Source organism: Heloderma suspectum, chromosome 7 (genome assembly GCF_057233095.1).
Source record: "Heloderma suspectum isolate Gila_16-S chromosome 7, 16-S_ref, whole genome shotgun sequence".
NCBI classification, from domain to species: Eukaryota; Metazoa; Chordata; class Lepidosauria; order Squamata; family Helodermatidae; genus Heloderma; species Heloderma suspectum.
Window position 1 is genome coordinate 89,140,797 of NC_139464.1, and position 20,755 is coordinate 89,161,551.

The following is a 20,755-nucleotide window of genomic DNA, read 5'->3' on the forward strand; positions in this document are numbered from 1 at the left end:
TACCTGTAAGGGTTGTGTTTGGAGAGGATCAATGTTTGCAATAAGCTATTTCTATATTTGTTGTTCTACTCAGCTGCTTCTGCAACGTGCTCCCTTTTTATGCCAACTGCTCTTTCCCCATTGTTCTCATCACCAAGTCCCACGTGTGTGTAGAACTACTCCATGAACTACATCTAGCCCCATGCCCACGTGCCCTAAGAAATGAAATGCATGCTCCCTTCCGGGTCTGGGATTTATATACTACTGCTGGTGTGCAATGATTGCAATCCAGATCCCATATTCCAGTGTGGCTCTGTAGGTAGAATGGGACCGAAGGGCGGGGTGGTGATTTTCTTCACCACACTTTGTCAAAGCTACCTATGTAATATAATGCGAGCATAACATTTATGAACACTGTTTATCATTCTGTATCGTAATTAGGAGTGCTTTGAAACTCAGGGATTTTATTGCATTTCTGGTCTTGGAATCGATAGATGAACTTTCTTTGAATGACTTGGGACAGTGATTAAGGGTGCAATCCTATGCATGTTTAGACAGAAAAGAAGTCCTATAACTCCCAGCCTGTCCAATCAGCATGGCTGGATGGGGCATGCTGGGAGATGTAGGACTTTTTCTGTCTAAACATGCATAGGATTGCACCATAGATTAATTACTATGGGTTGAATCCAGACTAAGTTAGTCATGCTTTACAGTGCAGTTTTATACGTGTGTGCTCAGAAGTCTCATTCAGTTCAGTGGGGGTTACTTCCAGGTAAGTGATATAGAATGGCAGCCTTAGTCTGGATCCAAGCTTATGTATATTTCCAATGCTGCAATTTTTAATTGATTAATAAGTTAGTTTTTTTAAAGTCCTGCCAGTTCTTGTCATTGTTTTTTCCCTGTTAATCTCTCTCTCTCTCTCTCTCTCTCCCCCCCCACCTCCTTTGAGGAAGATGTCCTAGCAGTATCAGATAAACAGCACATGATGCACCCTCTGTGGTTTAAACACCTAGCGATTTTGGTGTTACTGATGGTGGTTGATGGGGGAGAAAGTATGCAGACAAGAGCCCCATTATTCTCCCACAAACCTTTTGTAGTGCTTTGGAATGCACCTACTGAACAATGCCGGCAACGCTACAAGGTGGATTTAGATCTTGAGGTTTTTGACATCCTACCAAATCCCAATGACACTTTGAATGGCCCCATTGTGACAATATTTTATCACAAATATTTGGGCTACTATCCCTACATTGAGGACAATGGGGTCTCCGTCAATGAAGGTATACCACACAACTTCAACCTAGCCAAGCACCTCATCAAAACTGAATCTGACATAAATGATTCGATACCTGTGCAGACATTCCAAGGGCTTGGAGTCATTGACTGGGAAAACTGGAGACCCCAGTGGGATAGGAATTGGGGCTCAAAGAATATATACAGAGAGAAGACTCTTGACTTTGTACAGAATCAGTATCCTCAATGGCCTGAGAACAAGGTTAAGATAACTGCTAAGGAGGAATTTGAAAGTGCTGGGAAGAATTTTATGAACAGCACCCTTTTCCTAGCTGAAGAAATGAGACCAAGTGGACTTTGGGGTTATTATCTCTACCCAGACTGCCATAATTATGATTACAAAGACTCTCCAACGACATACACGGGCGAATGTCCACCCATTGAACATAAGCGGAATGATCTTCTACTTTGGCTTTGGCAACAAAGCACTGCCCTTTATCCTTCCATATACCTGGAGTCCATCCTGAAGTCAAGCCCAAATGCTTTGAAATTTGTACACTATCGTGTTAAAGAGGCAATGCGCATTGCTTCTATTGCTAGAAAAGACTACACCTTGCCGGTTTTCGTCTATGCTAGGCCATTTTATTCCTATACTTTAAATGAATTGACAGAGGTAAGGGGGCTGCATATATTAGAATCGAATAGTCTCTCAGGATCAGTACTCTTAATGACTGCCTTATAGCTTTATCTGATTGTACTGATGAGTACTATAATGCTGGACAAGTGAACCCATGGAAGATGTCAGGTCAGCTTCTGTCAGTAAAATGTGCTCTGAAACCAGAAATCCCTGCTGTGGAAATTGAACTGCAGTCTTCTGTAAGTTCTGAATGTATACTAGTTGCATGAGCAGGGACAGCCCTGCCATTAGACAGAGGAAGGTGGTCACCTCAGGTGGCAGATATTGGGTGGTGGTAGCAAGGCTAGCTTGCTGCCTTCAGGTGTGGTGGAGGATGCTTTTGCATCACCACTGTTGAAGGAAGATTCAGGTGCCAATCCAGGCACCTTCTGTACATGGAATAGGAGGGGAGCCATCTTGTTCTTCACCACAGGCAGCAAAATGTCTTGGGCTGTCCCGGTATATGAGTAGACACTAACATGAGCAATTGAATGCATAAAAGACGCCCCCCACCCTGGTTTACTCAATCAAATTTCCCCTACCTGTACTTTTTCATTTCTGGGCAAACAACAACCTGGAGTGAGTGGGTAGGGGAGGCTGTGTGATTTTACCACCTCAGAGAACTAGGCCTTAGCAGATGCATCAAAATAAATGCCAAGTATCGTGTAGGTATATTTGCTTTATCGGGTCAAACAAATGTTGCAGTTGACCATGGTCACTCTAGAGTCACAGCCATGGTCACAGGCTATGTGGGAGGCAGTTAAAATGTCAAGACTAGAGGAAACTAATTAACAATGAAGACACCACCCATCAAGTGACAGTACTGAAACCTATAATTAACATTGGGGTCCCCAACTTTTTTGGACTTGTGGGCACACTTGGAATGGAGAGAGTATCATAAGCACTCTCACAAAATGGCTTCTATTGGGAGATGGGGCTTGCTTATTTACAAAATAGTAGCCATGTTACTTGTGGCCGGCCACAAAACATCCATTTCCTAGAAGGTAAATGTCTGATGCCCAAAGAAATGTAATTTGCCTAGGAACCTAAATACAAGGCAGAGCCAGGGTCCTCCACAACACACTTTTGAACCCACAGTTTTCTACTCTGAAATTTCCCAGAAGGTAAACTGATGAGGCACAGAGGCAAGTAACTTGGCCAAGAAGCTGAGTACAAGGCATATGTGGGGTCTGAGCCCCAAATACCGAATCACATATTTGTCCCCACAAAGAAAACTTTTCTTTTTTAAAATCAGGAAGGGTAGGAAGTCTGGTGGGCATCAAGGGATGTTCCACGGAAACCATGTTGGGGACCCCAGAATCATATCATGGAATAAAATAGAATATAAAATAAACTCATTAAATACAAAAGGACAAAAACATGTCTTAAAATCCCACAAACAGATCATTGAAAATAATCAATGCGCTCAATATTTGTGTCCTCTGTGTGCGCATACACACGTGCATGCATGTAAATGTGAGGGTACAGAATCACAGTGATTCTACTTTCTGCTACCAGGGCATTTCTGGTGGATACAAAAGTAAACCTCCTGAATTCTACACTAGACTCTGAAAGCACAACCCCTTTTGCTCACTATAATTTGCGACTAGCAAGAGTATAGTTTTCTGAGTACAGCTCTTTGAGTATAATGGATAGTTCACTTTGCCACAAAGTGTTCACATTTACTGTGTTCTAACCAGAACATTTGGATAGGCCCTGTAGTCTAGAAGAACGGCCATTGTTGCTTTAACTGGAGACAGACGTTGTTGTTGCAATTGTCCTTTGAATTATTGGTATGAAAGAGGTGTGTATGATTTGTGGTTGAGCTTCAGCACCCCGCCCCCAAAACCCCTGTTTCATCAGAAGTGGCCAAAACAAGAGAGAGATAAATGTCTGTGTACAACATGGTCAAGGATGTTGGCTCTTTGTCCACTGTGCATGATGTTTTGTTGTATGATGCATAGTCATGTTTTACTTTTCAGGAGGACTTGGTGAACACTATTGGTGAGAGTGCTGCATTGGGGGTAGCAGGAGTTGTCCTTTGGGGAAGCATGCAGTATGCCAGTACTAAAGTAAGTGAGTGTGGGTTAACAACATGCCCATGAGCTAAATTTTGTAAGAATTCTTGGGAATTCCCCCTCCCCCATGCCCACGCACACATATTCCCCCCCCTCTTTTAACCCTGATAGCTTCATGAGAACCAGTGCAGTATAGTGGCTACAGTGTTGTACTGGGCGTCAGGAAATCTGGGTTCTAGTCCCCACTTGTCCATGGAAGCTCACTTGGGTGACTTAAGGCCCGGCACAGACTTTCAGCCTAACCTACTTCATAGGGTTGTTGCTGTGAGGATAAAATGGAGAGGAGGAGATTACGTAAGCCGCCTTGGCTTCCTTAACGAGGAAAAGAGGTGGGATATAAATGTAATAAATAAAAATAAATAATAGTTGCCCAGTGGATGATGATAGGTTAGGATTTCTTTTGGAGATTATTAATGCCTTATCTAACGAGATGCCTTTTTGTATAGCAACAATCCCCAGGATTGGACAGAATATTTAGAAAGTAAACATAGTGCTTGAGTGTTTTGTGGTGGTGTTGTCTTGCCATGAAAGAACTCTTTCATCTGCATCAGAAGTGGAAAAATGAAAGAGACAAGTTTGGCTCACATAAGCGGGCATGCTACTTGATCGCACTATCAAGTCATGGTTAGGTTAGATGTGCATTTACTTCAGTGCTGAGACACAGATTTGGAAACCTTCATGCCTGCCATGTCTAATTCAGACTGGGTTTGATTAAAACAGACAGAAAATAAATCATATTTTCATTGGATTCGTCCCCAAATGGCAGGTCCTCTAGATCTTGTGGCATTTCAAATGATGTAATTGGGAGCACACCAGGACCTAAAGACCTCTCTCTAAGCATCTCCAGATTTGCAATTACACTCACTTTTATAATTATATGGTTCCTTTCAATATTTTCATGTTTTTCTAGCATTTTGGGGACCTTCTCCTTTGTGTTTCCTCAAAATCTGGGGAGCCACTGCCAATCAGTGTAGACAGTACTTTACTAGTTGGACCAATAACTTGGTAGAAGGCAGCTTCCTATATTCTCTATGAAGGCTGCACCTGCTGAGAAGCCCTCTCATCACTATCCTTTCCCAGATATACTGAATTGTGCATGGAGGGTGAGGGAAGCAAGAGGAGACTCTCAGGAACTGCTGCAACAATGGGGCATCAGGCCCTGGACTCTGGAGACTATGTTAAATACAATGGATACAGGTTTTATGGGTCCCACTCCATGTGGCTAGTCAGACTGGTATAAGGCAACTCCCATGTGCAGACCAAAGAAGCAAATGTGGTTCAAATTGCGCTGAACCATGTGAGAGACACTTCAGAGTAACAGTAAGCATATGGAATGCTTGCTACATGTTTTGGGTTCCTGGTGAAAGCATGCCACCAACATCCTGGGCAACCCAGAGGCGCACCTTCTCTGTGGTAGCCCCCCCCTTATGGAATGCCCTCCCCACTGGTAATTGGGAAATGGCAATTGTGGCATGCCTTAGGTGCCTGCTAAAGATCCATCTCTTTACCTAAGGCTTCCATGAATTATTGTGCTGCTCATTGTGGCTGTTTATTCAATACTGTGCCTTTAAGCTTTGGTTTTAAATATTTTAAACATTTTAAGTGGTGAGGTTTTGTATTTATTATGATGCATTTTAATCTGATTAGATATGGTAAGTGGTATATAAGGGTGCAATCCTATTACTTCTGCCTTTGATGATCGTGAGCCTCAGAACCTGGAAGCTCACACTCATCCAGTGAGGAATGGGGGGCATGGCGGAGGTGATCTTTACCTCCCTGTCTTCCCACTCTGCATTTTCGCTAGATGGACTTTTTTGCCCCTCTCGGTGGGACGTTTTGGAGGGGGAGGGAAGAAGGCTGGAGAGCCCTCGGGACAGCTCATATCCCAGCCTTCCTTGTCTCCTCCCCTCCTCACTCACGGGATTTCCCTTTTACCCCCCTCTCCAAGGTTGCATTTCTTTCTCTGACAGCTGTGAGGGGAGGGGGGGGAATGCAGAGTCCCTCCCTCCAAAGTTGGAGCAGTGTCTGTGACCTCGGATTCAGGAATCCGAAATATCCAAAATATCCTACAGTCCCCCAAATTCTGTCTGCAGGCCATAGGATTACTCCTGAAATGAATTAGATAATCATGATCTAGTGTCAGGCTCTAGGCTGTTTTTGTAGACCAGCTTGTTGCCAAAGAGATTGTACCTAGGCTTGTGAGGATGTAGTCCTTGGCCACTGTGTTGTGAAAGAATGTAGGAACCTTGGGAGAGAGCAGGAACTAACTGGACCATCACTCAGCATATTTAGGAATGACGTTATTATGGATTAAGGGTTTATAGTAATTAGCAGTCATTAAAATAGGCTTGGAAGTGGCTTTGTGATGTGATCTGTATGAAGTATAGATATGAAGGTTTCTAGGTGCCCAATAAAAAGAGATAATCATGTGCTAATGATTAAAAATGTGCTAATGATTAAAAATGTGCTAATGATTCAAACTGAGACTTGGTGGGATGACTCTCATGACTGGAATACAGCAGTTGAAGGATATAACTTGTTCAAAAAGAACAGGAGGAACAGAAAGGGAGGCGGGGTTGCACTATATGTGAAAAATACATATCTCTGCACAGAAATACAGGAGGAGGAGCTTGGTAGCCCCATCGAGAGCATCTGGGTTGAAATAAATGGAGCAAAGAATAAAAGGAACCTGGTGGTCGGAGTCTACTACCGGCCACCCAATCAAGGAGAAGACAAGGATGAAACTTTTGAAAAGCAAATAGCCAATGTTTTAAGGAAGCATGATGTAGTAGTAATGGGGGACTTCAATTTCCCCGATATTTGTTGGGAGACAAATTCTGCAAAACATGGCCCCTCCAGGAAATTCCTGACTTGTGTGGCGGATAACTTCCTCCTACAGAAAGTAGAGGAAGGAACTAGAGGATCGGCTATCCTTGACTTGATCCTAACCAACAGAGATGACTTAGTGGATAAAGTAGCAGTTACAGGAACTCTGGGGGAAAGCGACCATGTTGTACTTGAGTTCTTGGTTCTAAGGGAAGCAAAAGCCGAGTGTACTCAAACGCGTACCCTGGATTTTAGGAAAGCTGATTTTAATAAACTCAGAACAATGATCAGTAAGGTCCCATGGCAAGCAATGCTAGCGAGAAAAGGAGTCCAAGATGGGTGGGAACTTTTAAAAAAGGAAATTCTCAAGGCACAATCACAAACAATTCCAACAAGAAGAAAAGGTGGAAGACAACAGAAGAAGCCAATGTGGCTTCACAAAACGCTTAGGGATGACCTGAAAACAAAAAAGGACACATATAGGAAGTGGAAAGAAGGCCAAGTAACAAAGGAAGAGTACAGGCAGGTAGCACAGAATTGCAGGGATGGCGTCAGGAAGGCTAAAGCGGAGAACGAGGTGAGGTTAGCGAGGGATGCTAAAAACAACAAAAAGGCTTTCTTCAGCTACGTGCATAGTAAAAGGCAGAGGAAAGAAATGGTTGTTCAGCTATTAAATAAGGATGGCAAAATGATAACAGAGGACAAAGAAAAGGCAGAGGTGCTCAATTCCTACTTTGGCTCAGTCTTCTCCCAAAAGAGGGTCTATGACCCCCCTGGCAAAGGCGAAGTACAGGCTGAAGGGGCAGGATTGCAGCTTGAGATCGACAGGCATATGGTCAAGGAACACCTCATTACTTTGAATGAGTTCAAATCTCCAGGGCCAGATGAACTGCATCCTAGAGTCATAAAGGAACTGGCAGAAGAACTCTCAGAACCGCTGTCTATTCTCTTTGAGAAATCATGGAGGACCGGGGAAGTGCCAGATGACTGGAGGAGGGCTAACGTTGTCCCTATCTTCAAAAAGGGTAAAAAGGAGGAACCTGGGAACTACAGACCAGTCAGTCTGACATCAATCCCTGGGAAAATTCTGGAGCAGATCATAAAGCAATCCATCTGGAAGCACCTTGACAACAATGCCGTGATTACTCGAAGCCAACATGGATTTGTCAAAAACAAGTCCTGCCAGACAAATCTGATCTCATTTTTTGATCAAGTCACCTCCCTTGTAGACCATGGGAATGCTGTAGACATCATATACCTCGACTTCAGCAAAGCTTTCGACAAAGTGCCCCATGATATCCTGATGAGCAAACTAGCTCGAAGTGGGCTAGATGAAACAACGATCCGGTGGATCCACAGTTGGCTACAGAATCGGACTCAAAGAGTGCTTATCAATGGGACCTTCTCAAGCTGGGGAGAGGTAACGAGTGGGGTACCGCAGGGCTCAGTCCTGGGCCCAGTGCTCTTCAACATTTTTATTAATGACTTGGAGGAGGAGGTGCAGGGAATGCTGATCAAATTTGCAGATGACACAAAATTGGGAGGGATAGCTAATACTTTGGAAGACAGAAACAAAATTCAAAGTGATCTGGATAGACTGGAGTGCTGGGCAGAAAACAACAGAATGGCATTTAATAGGGACAAATGCCAAGTTCTGCACCTAGGAAAAAGAAACCAAATGCACAGTTACAAGATGGGGGATACGTGGCTCAACCACACTACGAGCGAGAAGGATCTTGGAATTGTCGTCGATCACAAGCTGAATATGAGCCAACAATGTGATGTGGCTGCAAAAAAGGCAAATGCTATTTTGGGCTGCATTAATAGAAGCATCGCTTCCAAATCCCGGGAAGTACTAGTTCCCCTCTACTCAGCACTGGTTAGGCCTCATCTGGAGTACTGTGTCCAGTTCTGGGCACCACACTTTAAGAAGGATGCAGACAAGCTGGAGAGGGTTCAAAGGAGGGCAACAAAGATGATCAGGGGACTGGAAACAAAGCCCTATGAAGAGAGACTGAAAGAACTGGGCATGTTTAGCCTTGAGAAGAGAAGACTGAGGGGAGATATGATAGCGCTCTTCAAGTACTTGAAAGGTTGTCACAGAGAAGAAGGCCAGGATCTCTTCTTGATCATCCCAGAGTGCAGGACACGGAATAATGGGCTCAAGTTACAGGAAGCCAGATTCCGACTGAACATCAGGAAAAACTTCCTGAGTGTCAGAGCAATACGGCAATGGAACCAATTACCTGGGGAGGTGGTGGGCTCTCCCACACTGGAGGCCTTCAAGACGAGGCTGGACAGCCATTTGTCAGGGATGCTCTGACTTGGATTCCTGCATTGAGCAGGGGGTTGGACTCGATGGCCTTGTAGGCCCCTTCCAACCCTACTATTCTATGATTCTATGATTCTATAATAGCCAACTCAGGTGCTGAGTTATGATGGCTATGTATGGGGCTACTGAGAAACAAGAGCAAAGTATGATTGGGGGAATTCCAAAGTTTGCAGAAGTAGAAAAAATGTTAAGGGAAACCCACCTAAGGGAGAATCCCTTGATACATGGCTATCAAAAAGCCCCCCCCACACACACACACAAGGCTGTACTACTGCATGCGATCTATACGCAAATGTAAAATTTGTCTTCCCAGCTGCAGTTCTCCAAGCAGCCCATGTTAATGAAGACTGACTTCAAAACAGATCCAAAAACGACAGGCTTGTGGCTCAGCTGGACTGCTGCTAGGGAAATATGACTGTTGTGGACAGATGTGGGAACTGCAGCCTAGAAACCTGGGACGGGACGAATGCCTGGGCTGGGGGCGCGTGTCTAAAATGCTGTGCTGAAAAGTTCAAACCCAAATTCTAATACTTCATTGAAGTCTAATAGATAGATTCTAATACATGTACACATTTTGTGCACATGTGATTCAGGTTATAAAATGTGCGTCCTAACAGTACCAAGCCTTGATTGATTGATTGCATTTATATCCCGCCTTTTTTCCTCCAAGGAATTCAAGGCAGCATACATAATCCTCCTCTCTGTTTTATCCTCACAACAACAACCCTGTGAGGTAGGTTGGGCTGAGAGTCTGTGACTGGCCCAAAGTCACCCAGTGAGCTTCCATGGCCGAGTGGGGTCTAGAACCCGGATCTCCCGACTCCCAGTTCAGCACTCTCGCAGTCACTGGCTCTGCCACTTTCTATTTTTGTCAGACTACGAATAGTGTGGTGAGGAAAAAAATAACTCTTTTCATTTGAGAGAATGAGGCTTGGGGGGGGGGAGGACCTTGTATTGGGACTATTGGAAGTCACGCACAAGACACTTCCCCTTTCCTGAGCTTTCCTTGCCACATATTTTGCGGTAGCTCTCCATACCATGAGATCCAGAAATAGAGGTGAGGTTCTTGACATTCTGAAGAACTTCCAGAGTTGTCATGATTATGGCTGAAGAGATCTTTTGATCCCTCAGACAAATATCTGTGCTAGTCATTTATAGACACAGTGGCAACTACTTAAGCTTCAGCTATTGGGTGGTATAGAAATGTAATAAAACAACAACAACAACAAGCTCACGTGGCAGCTATGTAAGCTTATACCCACTTACCTGCACATAAGCCCCATTGAACACAATGGGATTGACTTCTAGGTAGATGTCTATAGGATTGTGCTGTGAGTAATCTATCATTGACTCTGTTTTCTTTTAGGACAGCTGTGAAGCTGTGAAACAATACATAAATGGTGCCTTTGGACATTATATCGTTAATGTGACTTATGCTGCCAAGCTCTGTAGTGAAGAACTCTGTAAGAAGAATGGGAGATGTATTCGGAAAAACAGCGACTCATATGACTATCTACACTTGCCTCCTCAGAGTTTTCAGATTTCAGTAGATAAGTCTAAAACAGATAAAAAAGTCATTGTGCAAGGAAATCTGAAGCAGGAGGATATAGATGCCATGAAAGACAAATTTGTGTGTCAGTGCTACCAGGGCTGGGAGGGGATATTTTGTGAAATACCCTCTTCTACAGATGGGTGCCCAAGTAACTGACAATAAATGCAATGGAGAATTAATCTCTTATTCACAATGCCATCACCAACCGCTTGTTGAGATATGGCACACTCATCTGATTTTAATCAAAAGATGTATTGATTGATGAATTTAATCACAAGGCAGAGGTTTATTGATTAATGAATTTCCAGTATAAAGCAAATTAATTATCCAATAACTTAAGTGCACGAATCAGTCCTCGTACTCTAAAATTAGCAAGTATCCCAGACAATTATCAGAACTATGGAATAGTCTTGAATGAATGTTGCATCAGGTCCAGGTAGCTAACCCACTCAGATGTGTGTGGGAAGTTGGTACAGCCTGTAGCTGTCCCTCAGTCTGTAAGATATCAAAATCCTCCAAAGATATGAAGTGTCCTTTTACACTTTTCTACCCACAAAGCTGTCATGCAAAGCTGACATCTTGGCTGCTATGCTGGATTGGGTATGGTCTGCTGCTGTAAGCAGATGACTTGAAACTATTCTACCCAGGTGGATAAGTGCCTGGTACTTCTTGGTGGAAGAGGTGGCTCTCATACCAAATTGTTTCAGGTTGTCGCATTTGTGCCTTTAGTGTAAAATTCAAATTGACACTTGCTGTCTTGGGGCTGGATCCAGAATTAGTCATGCTCAGAGTGAACCCATTGAAATCAATGGTTAAGTAATGTCATGACTAACTTGCTGTATTGATTTCAATGGCTCTACTCGGAGCATGACTAAGTCTGGATCTCACCCATGACTTCTGAAATATGCATCAATATATTTTTTTTAATAATACGATATTTACAAACAAAACCCAGAGTTAGATCAATGGTAAGTTAAAGTCTGTTAAGTTCTCAGTTCATTTAAGAGCGTGAAATGATAGAGCTATTTGAGTAATTGCATAATTACTATTGTGTGAAGGTGTAGAGTGGGGCCAAACAGCATGGGCCTCCCTTTTCTGTCATGTCAACATCACCAACTTCCATGCATTGGTTGGGAAGCTCTGAAGCAGGGAGGCTGATCTTCATGTGTGGGCTCCTTCCTTCTATGATTTAGACAGTGGCGTGATCATGGTTCTAAATCACTTGAGAAACTAAAATGTGTAAAGCTGGGTCATGGAACTTGATGACCAACACATGGATGGGGACACACCAGTGGAAGCAGGGTCAGCATGCGCGACTCTGCTCACCGCCCTCTTGTGCTCACAATTATGTGAGGGAGAATGTCTGTGAGATGCATACCACTTCCCTATGGCTTTGGAGGCTCTCTAGTATTTTTATTAATAATAATATTAGTATTCTTACACTGCCCTTCTGCCAGAACCACCAAGGCAAAGTACAATTATCAAAAATAGTGAAAACATTTTAAAAATCATAAAAACATTAAAAACACTAAGGGAGCAATCCTATGGCTGCTAGTCAGTGGCTAGACAGCCATAGGATATGTGGTTTTCCGGGAACCAAACTTGGAACCCACGCTCTGAAGTCGGTTCATGGAGAACTGACCTTCCCCCACTTCTGCGCTGCCTTGAAAGCAGTGCGGAACAGCCCCATGCTCCGAAGAGGAGTGCAGAGTGGCCAAAACAGGGTGTTCCAGGGAAGGAGGAAATGCTAGTATGACACATCCTATGTGCTGTCTGGCCGCCTCCACCCCTGCTCCAACTTCCTGTGGCTAGACAGCTGAAATCACCTGTCTAGCCGCAAATGCAGGGCAGGAGAAGCGCAGAGGGAATGATCCCCTCCGTGCTGCTTCTGCCCTGCATTGGATAGGCAGTCGCCTCCGAGTTCCGCTTGCACCCTAAGTCATTAGTAAAAACAAAAAACAGCACTACTAATGAAGCACTTTAAGAGACTAAGTTAAATGTGGCTTGACAACTGTTCTAAAATCAAAAGGAGCTGGAATGACCTATGGCTCCGAGGGGAGCGCTTTCCACAATTTGGGAGTGACATAGGAGGAAGCTGTCTCATGCATGCCCATCAAGCAGGCTTCTGCTCATGGCAGTATCCTTAAATGGGTCAAGACATGTGAGGGGCCAGATATGAATTGGGACTGGTTCATGGTTGCCACAGCAGATGAGAAATCCTGAGCCACTCCTGACTGAGCAACCCCAGTATGAATGTTGAAATCCCCCAAACAAGAAGCATGGGCTGATCCAGTAACAATCCCAAGATCACCCCAGCTAGCTCAGGAAGGGAGACTGTTGAGCAGCAGGGTAGACAGTAAATCAACAGAATCCCCACACTGGACTGGATTAGTGTAGCACCAATACCATGGGAAATTCTCACTCAAACTCATATGGTTCTTTTAAAGTCTAAGTTCTACTGTCTTCTTGTTTAAAGTAAATACTAATGACTTTGGTATGTCATACTCAGGAAAAATTAGCTCTCTCACTATACCCTCCTGGTTACCCCATAAGTTCCTATATTGTGTCCCCTGATCATTCTCCATTGACATTGTCTTTGTAGTATTATGCTTAAGATTTCTTGTCGTGAAAAGGAAATTATTGCATATTTGTTCACATTTCTCCTCTTATTTTCCACCAGTACATTTTCTTGAGTTGCTTTTTTCTTTGGTGTTTGCCCCTACATAAGGCTTGTTTACAAGCCTTTTCGGAGAATATATTCTATCCACACAGTAAGATTTTATCATTTCTCTTTGACCATTAATTTATATTTTAGCATTGTAGTTGACATGACTTCTTTGGCTCACACAGTTTCTTCTTTAAATCCCTCTTCACTTAAACGGTGAAGGATCTTGTTGCATTAAGACTGCATGATCATTGAAATTTGAATTCCTATTTCTACTGTTACAATATTCATATAATTTGCTCTTGGTTTCTTTAGCTCCTTAAACTTGGGGAGGGCACCTCTGGCTCTCCAGATGTTGTTGGACTCAAACTCCCCTCATGTCTAGTCAGCATGGCCAATGGGCAGGAATGATGGAAGTCGTAATCCCACAACATTTGGAGGGTCACCAGTTCCCCACTCCTGCTCTAAACTCATATTTGTGTCAATGATCTTCCAGTAAATTTACCATATTTGGGAACAAAAGGAATTAAGTCTTTAAAAATGTATTATTCCCTCTCCTCCTTGTCGCAAACTCTTATGATTTCATGTTTACTTCATAAAAAAGAAGGGGGTACTTTTTTGTCTCTATGGGCTTTTCTACATGAGGCAATTATTGTGCACTCGTCATTCCCTGCTCACATTTGTTTATGGGTTCTTTAGACGACGTCATGACCCTCCAGTTTTTCTTCTGTGTCTAACCAGCACTTTCAGCAAGTTTTTTAGAGCAAGGAAAATGCTGCATTTAATTGTGATAGTGTGACTGACTGACTGTGTGGCTATTCTGCTACACCACAGAGCCACCTAGAGGTTGTGTAGTGGAAAAGCAGGAAAGGAAATGCCCCTTGTGTAGTTCTTAGATTTCAGTTCTGCAACAAAATCGAAAGTAGGCACAGTGGATTAACAGCCTCATTCAGAAAAGCTCTATTTCTTGATGAAGCTTCCTTCTTTTTCCTGGTGTTTACTCTGGACACAAGAGCCCTTATCACTGTGAGGGAAGTGGCCGAGAGTGCTGTGTGTGGTCCTTTCTATTACTCCTGTCTCCATTGCTCAGTAGCCTCCATGACTGCCTGCACTACCTGATCTGAAAAAGCCCTATGCGAGGATCTTCCCCTGGGCTATAATGGAAGTACAGGAAGCTGGAGAGGTTCCGGACCACCAGAGATGATTGTACCATGAAAGGCCGCCTCATAACCAAGGCAAGCACAAGAACCTTGAACCCCACCCATGAGAATGTCACCAAAATTTCAAAAGCAATTTCTTTCCTATCAAATTAAATAAGAATGGTTGGAAAGAATGCAGAATAAATTTCCAGCACAGCACTAGTATATTGCTTGCTTTCAGAAAAAGTATAATTTCTCCCACAAAGGGCCAAGTGCTTTCCACTTGGGAAAAATCAGGGGTGTACATTCATTAATAACAAATGAAAAATGTAAATAAGTGGGGCCCATTCGATCCCATTTTTATTTGTTATGAAACAAATGGCTAGAGTGATGAATGGGTGCAAAATGGGGCTTCTTTTCATTACCCTATTCAAACTCCTTTGGGAGTAGTAGAGGCTTACCTTTTTCAGCTGGCAATGGAGGTCCCCTTGGCAAATGCCTCCTACATCATTCCGCTGCATCCTGGGAAAATAAAATAGCAGCAGCTATAAAAATGCTCCCATCACAGCCACCACACCACACTCCGAAAGGATCTGAAGAAGCTGGATATAGCACTCTCATGTTCACCGTTAACATGTTGGATTCCAGAAGTCAGAGACACTTGAAGACAGAAAAGAAGGAAGATGTGATCTGAAGGATATATTGATTGTAAAAACCATTTCTCTCTTCTCACAACCCCATGTGGCCAGGTGTCCTACTTTACAGAGGACAACCCTGTATTTGAAGGGCTGTCAGAGGACAATCCTCTGTTTGAAGAACTGTCCAGTCCAAGTCTCGTTTAAAGATAACGAACCATAAGAAGGTAAACCAGTTAGCACTTAGATAATAGCAGGCTGCCTGGTCACAGGGTGAGATGTATTGTATTTCTATTGAAATGATAGTAATTATTTTTAAATTTTCATCTATACATGTAAATTAGCATACACAAATTGTATGCAAATCAGCGGCCTCTCTTGTCCTCTTTTTGTATTTCCCCTTTTTTGGTGATGCGTAAATGGCTACCCTATGGCCACAGTACACAATTTAAGCAAGTTTAACTTGCATTCAATCCAAGCCCTGGCCTTCTTAGAGGCTTGAAAGACTGAAAAGTGTAGATTTCTGGTTCCATCTCAGAAGATATAGACATAATTCTTATTGATGTGATCAGTCTGTGTATGAGCTGTACCACTTCACAGCAGGAGATTCACATAGATGTCCTTCATATGAAAACATCCCTCCTCATAGAAAACTGGTAAGTTGGATAAAGTTAGGCTAACATCCTTCTCCCTGGACATCTAGTTTTCTGTGTGGAAGGATTTTTGGGTGTATAGATATACATTCAATCATGTGATCCTGCAACTGCTATGTGAAGTGGTATAGCTCACATAGTTTACCACCTTCATGAGATCCAGGCCACAGAACTATCAATGCTTTACCTTATCACCATGTTTTCTGGGGAAGGAGTTAGCTTCCAAATTGAGGCCTTTGCAGCCCAGATGATGGCTGCTGATTATGCAATGTGAGTTGCAGGTGCCAGCCAAAATTGTTCCTAGACATACAGAATTTATTATCTGAACTAGACAATACCACACCTCCCCACCCCACTCCACTCCTGGTTTATTCCACAAAGTGGTTCATTTTACACTGCATAACTAAGATATGAAATTCATTACCACAAGATGTGCCACCAGCTTATATAGACTTAAAAAAATGAATTAGACAAATGTATGGGTGATTGCATATCAATGTCTGGTAGCCATGTTGATAGCTGGAATCTTGATATATAGATGCAGCACACCTCGCACAGACTGGGGACATACAATAGAGTATGACCATCAATTTCATGCCCTGATTATGAGCTTCCAGATACTTCTGGCTGCCTGTGCCTAGAAAGAAGATGATGAACCTTGCCCTAGTCCACCAAGGGTTTTTTTTTTATCATCTTATGGTTCCAGCCAATTTTGTCTTAGTGAATGATTACTTATTTCCCATTACCAACACTTACTGAATCTTATTAGCATTTTTTGTCATGTTCTCTGGCCTTAGTTCCCCCTCTGGTTCTGAGGAGTGCTCCAATGTGGAGGAGGCATCCTCCAGACAGCCATTGTCTGTGACCCTGGGACTTCCAGACCAGAGGACATGGCTTTGCCACATTCTTTGGACTCAGAGGGCATCCCTTGCTGCAGTCATCACCATCCCATATTGGATGAGGCAGGGGCTGCAGAATCAAGCAATGGCCCATTAACGGTTGGACAGCTCCTCAGAGAGGCTGTGGTTAACAACAGGCCCAGATCAGCTAGCCTAAAGCCTCAGAAGATTTCTGTGTGTTGCTGAAACAACAGCTCTTCCTGAGTGAGTTCCTGCCAGCACAGATCTGTCCAGGGCCCTGACAGATCCTGCCTTGTCATCCTGCATAGTCAGACTTGACTCTGTCTTGCCCTTCTAGAAAGTGTACCAGCTTCAGATTGGCTCCCCTGGGAACCATAAACAGAGCTAGATAGGACAGCTCTGGTGTGGGTGTGTTTTTTATTCTACCTTGTTTAGTTCTGAACTGGTGAAATTCCTTCCTTCTCTCATAACCAATTCAAAAAGCAGGTTTGTTTGCTGGTGAAAGCTGCATAATGTCTTCAAGATTTCCCCTCACAGAAGAGTGACTCATAGAATCATAGAATCATAGAATCATAGAATAGTAGGGTTGGAAGGGGCCTACAAGGCCATCGAGTCCAACCCCCTGCTCAATGCAGGAATCCAAGTCAGAGCATCCCTGACAGATGACTCCAGGGAAATATTCCAAACTAATTCATTGGCTTTAATATTATGGCCAGTATTGCTCCATTAAACATCACACACAATAATGCTTACCAATTTATCCCTCTGATCTTTTAAAAATAATGACACATGCAGGGGCATGTTAAAAGCATGCTTGTGTAAAGTGGATGCTCTGCCTTGCAGTCCTACACACCAGCCTTCCCCAACCTGGTGCCCTCCAAATGTTTGGAACTACAAGTCCCATGAGTCCCAGCCAGCATAACCAATAGTTAGCGATGATGGATTTGGTGATCTAACAACACTTGGAGGGCATCAGGTCAGAGAAGGTAGCTATACACACTTACTTGAGAGTAAGTCCTACTTAAGTCAGTAGGACTTACTTCCAAGGAGACATGGTTAGAACTGAGCTATATGAGTCTGGCTCATAATAGAATGGTAATGAATATTTTAAGGCAGTAATGGCTAGTTTAAACCAAGGCATTTAAGTGGGACTGACTTCAGTTAAATAGAGATTTAGTGAAAGCCTCCAGTTTTACTCTTTGTCCTGAGTCACCCCTGTAATGACATGTTTTGTGGAAAGCAAACAGAAAAAGGTTTGACAGTCAAGTTCTCTTCTGCATGGGATAGCCAGCATGACCGATGGCAAATCGGAAGGTAATCATAATTGTATTTTTCATTTAAAAGGTTAAAAATGTAGATTTGTTCTTCTGAGGACTAAGTTGTAAGTCTTGACTTTTATATTATTTATTTTGTCTATCTTGTGTTGGCTTCGGTATCAATTTGTTTTTTGTTAATTAGTGCATTGCTGGCTTAGCTAAATTAATTTGTTACTTGAAGACCAATCTCAATGGTATTTATATAATTTCAGTGATAATGCAAAATTAAGCTAATTTGTTCTTTTGAATTTCAACCTAACATGAAATGTAATATACATTAGGAGTTAAAGACTTGGATCCTAATGACATCCCAACAACGTTGCAAAATGCTCTTTGCTGCTACATTCACCATGCAAGCCATGTGTTACCTTCCCTGAATAAGACAGAGTTAGACATATTACTAGATCGGAAGTGACTAAAATTGGCATCAATAAGTCATCCTTGGGAATTCATTGCTGAGAATTATTCACTTTTTGATTCTGCCTTATGAAGATTATCATGTAATTCCGACGCTAGCATGCTTTAGTACCAGAAGGTACACATTTTTTTCCAAATGACATCTCTTGTAGTTTAAGATTAGAATATAACAAGTGAGATCTGCAACAAAATGTTGTAATGTATTCTAGTGCTCCTGCTCAGGGTATCATCCAATCATTCCCTCTGAGCAGGACATTTCACTTCCCCTACCCCATTATCCATTTATCTTTTCCAGCTGACACTCAATATTCTGTGGTTATGGGGTTGTTTTTTTGCCCCCTTAGGGTTTTTTTTATTGTACTTCTGCAAATTTTGAGCATCTCCCAAGCATGCTGATACCTTCCCCTCCCTTTTCAATAGCCCTGTTTTGGCTTCAGTCTTGTTAGCACTCACTGTCTGAGTTTGCTATTATAGGCAGTGATAGTCAAGATGGCATTTATTCCACAAGGGCTTTGTTATCCCATATTGTATGTGTTTCATCTGTTTAGGTTCAGAGTAATAAAATATCGAGTGAAACGTATAGAAGTCATATAGTGTAGTAACACAAATTAAACTAAACTTCAATATAGAACATATATTCAAATTATTACTGATATTTCATCTGAGTCCTTAACAATACAAACTATCAATTAACTCTTATTACCCAAACTATAGATAGCTGCATTTCTGATTTCTGAATTCACTGTGCGTTACCAATGTTAGTAAGTATTTGCACTGTGAATGGTCTGCTTCTGAACCAACATTAGTTAAGCAGCATTCCATTCATTAATTAGATATATGAATGGCCACCAATGACCACTGGGATAAGCAAAAGTTATTGTATTTATCACATGTGCATAACATCCTTCATTGAAGGAGCTCAGTCTAGCTTGTATGGGTTATTCCATTTTACCCCTACAACAACTCTGATGTAGGTTAGGCTGAGTTGAGTTTGCCAAGGATCACCCAGTGCACTTGATAGCTGAGCAATGATCTGAATCCAGGTCTCCTTTTCCAAGCCTAACATTCTAGCCACTACACCAGACCAGCTTTCAACCACCAGGCATATGAATGTTACATTTTCTCCTGCAGCAAGACTGTGTCCCTTAAACAAAGCTCCCCCTCCCTTCATTACATTTGAACAGTTGCTGAAGCTGAACTGGTGTTAAGTGTCACCATTTTGGTAAGGGGAAACTACACCTGTAGACCTACACGAACAGTGGCCTGTCTACAGCTGTGCTGTATTGCCAGAGTCTATACTGTACTATGGTGCCTGTACCACAGGGAGGGCAAGTCTAGCCCACAGGCCTAATGCAGCTGAGTGAAGATCTGTGACTGAGCTGAAGGCTAGAGGAATGCTCCTCCAACTGCTGGCTCAGCCACTGCAGCTTCACCTACCTCATGTTCTCTTCCTAACGGGAGATGGTGTGGGGCCGGTGTAGCAGCTTCTCCAGTGGAAAAGGCCCGTGCACACTGGAGCTGGTGGACGTGCTGGGAAAATCATCTTCCTGTTGCACCTACCAAACAATGTCAGGGGCATGGCTTCATTTTGGTGCCAGGGAGTGTGGACACACCCCTAATGTCATTTGGTTATCTGGCCCCTCATTCAGTTGAGGTTGCCTTCCTCTTCTGTACCATGTATTCCCAAAGCAGTTTGGTGTAGCATAATGCTGTTGGTAGTGCGATCTTATACATGCAGGGCCGGCTGGCAGGGTAGGGCAGTTTCCTCAGGTGGCAGATGCTGGGAGGCAGCAGCAAGGTGTTCAAGGAGAGTGCTGTGTGCCTTACAGCCTACTCTCTGCTAGGGATGTCAGAGAATTTCACCACGAATCTCGGGGAGGCCGAATGCCAGTGCATTTGGCCCCCGAAATTGGTGGCGAAGCGGTCTGCGCCCCCGGGACGGGACTTACCTTGGGTGAATCCTCCTGGCGGCGGCGGCTCCGGCGGTGGTTGGGCGGCATTTCGGCAGCGGTGGCTGCGGCGGCCGGTCTTCCGACCGGCTGCCGCCGCCGCCATTTCCAGTAAAAACAAAACAAAACACGTGATAGGCTACGTAAAGATTTATGTAGCCTATCACGGCTAGATTTTTAAAAAATACCGTGATAGGCTACGTAAATCTTTACGTAGCCTATCACAGCTGAGTAAAAAAAAAAAAAACCCGCGCGTACGCAAATGGTGGTGCCCATGGGCGCCGCCATTTGTGTTCCGTATTTTGGCACGTCTAGTCTACGTAAACATTTACGTAGACTACAGCGAAAATAAGGGGAACGCAAATAGCGTAGCGTCTACGCTATTTGCATTCCCCTTATTTTCGCCGTAGTCTACGTAAATGTTTACATAGACTAGACATGCCAA

General features: G+C 43.2%; 1 protein-coding gene across 4 annotated transcripts; it reads left to right on the plus strand.

The window, feature by feature from the left end:
- Nucleotides 1–264: 264 nt before the first annotated feature.
- On the plus strand, nt 265–20,537 carry LOC146340054 (hyaluronidase-like). 4 transcript variants are annotated; one of them, XR_014784446.1, is made up of 6 exons: nt 265–294; nt 933–1,885; nt 3,871–3,960; nt 10,491–13,961; nt 14,300–15,221; nt 15,388–20,537. XR_014784446.1 is itself a non-coding variant. In XM_084810847.1 (4 exons), the coding sequence occupies exons 2-4, from the start codon at nt 962–964 to the stop codon at nt 10,830–10,832; spliced, it is 1,356 nt and encodes a 451-aa protein (XP_084666973.1). In that variant the 5' UTR covers nt 265–294; nt 933–961; the 3' UTR covers nt 10,833–20,537. The 4 variants fall into 4 exon arrangements, 1 of the variants encoding a protein (XP_084666973.1); XR_014784445.1 differs by having other exon boundaries at nt 10,491–15,221; XR_014784444.1 differs by having other exon boundaries at nt 14,300–20,537.
- The last annotated feature ends 218 nt before the right edge of the window (nt 20,538–20,755 follow it).

What these genes read in the sequence shown, in the direction of transcription:
- LOC146340054 (XM_084810847.1), top strand. Translation starts at nt 962, where the DNA reads ATGATGCACCCTCTGTGGTTTAAACACCTAGCGATTTTGGTGTTACTG. An exon ending in CTTTAAATGAATTGACAGAG is followed by an intron (nt 1,886 to 3,870) that starts GTAAGGGGGCTG and finishes TTTACTTTTCAG; the next exon opens with GAGGACTTGGTGAACACTAT. An exon ending in TGCAGTATGCCAGTACTAAA is followed by an intron (nt 3,961 to 10,490) that starts GTAAGTGAGTGT and finishes GTTTTCTTTTAG; the next exon opens with GACAGCTGTGAAGCTGTGAA.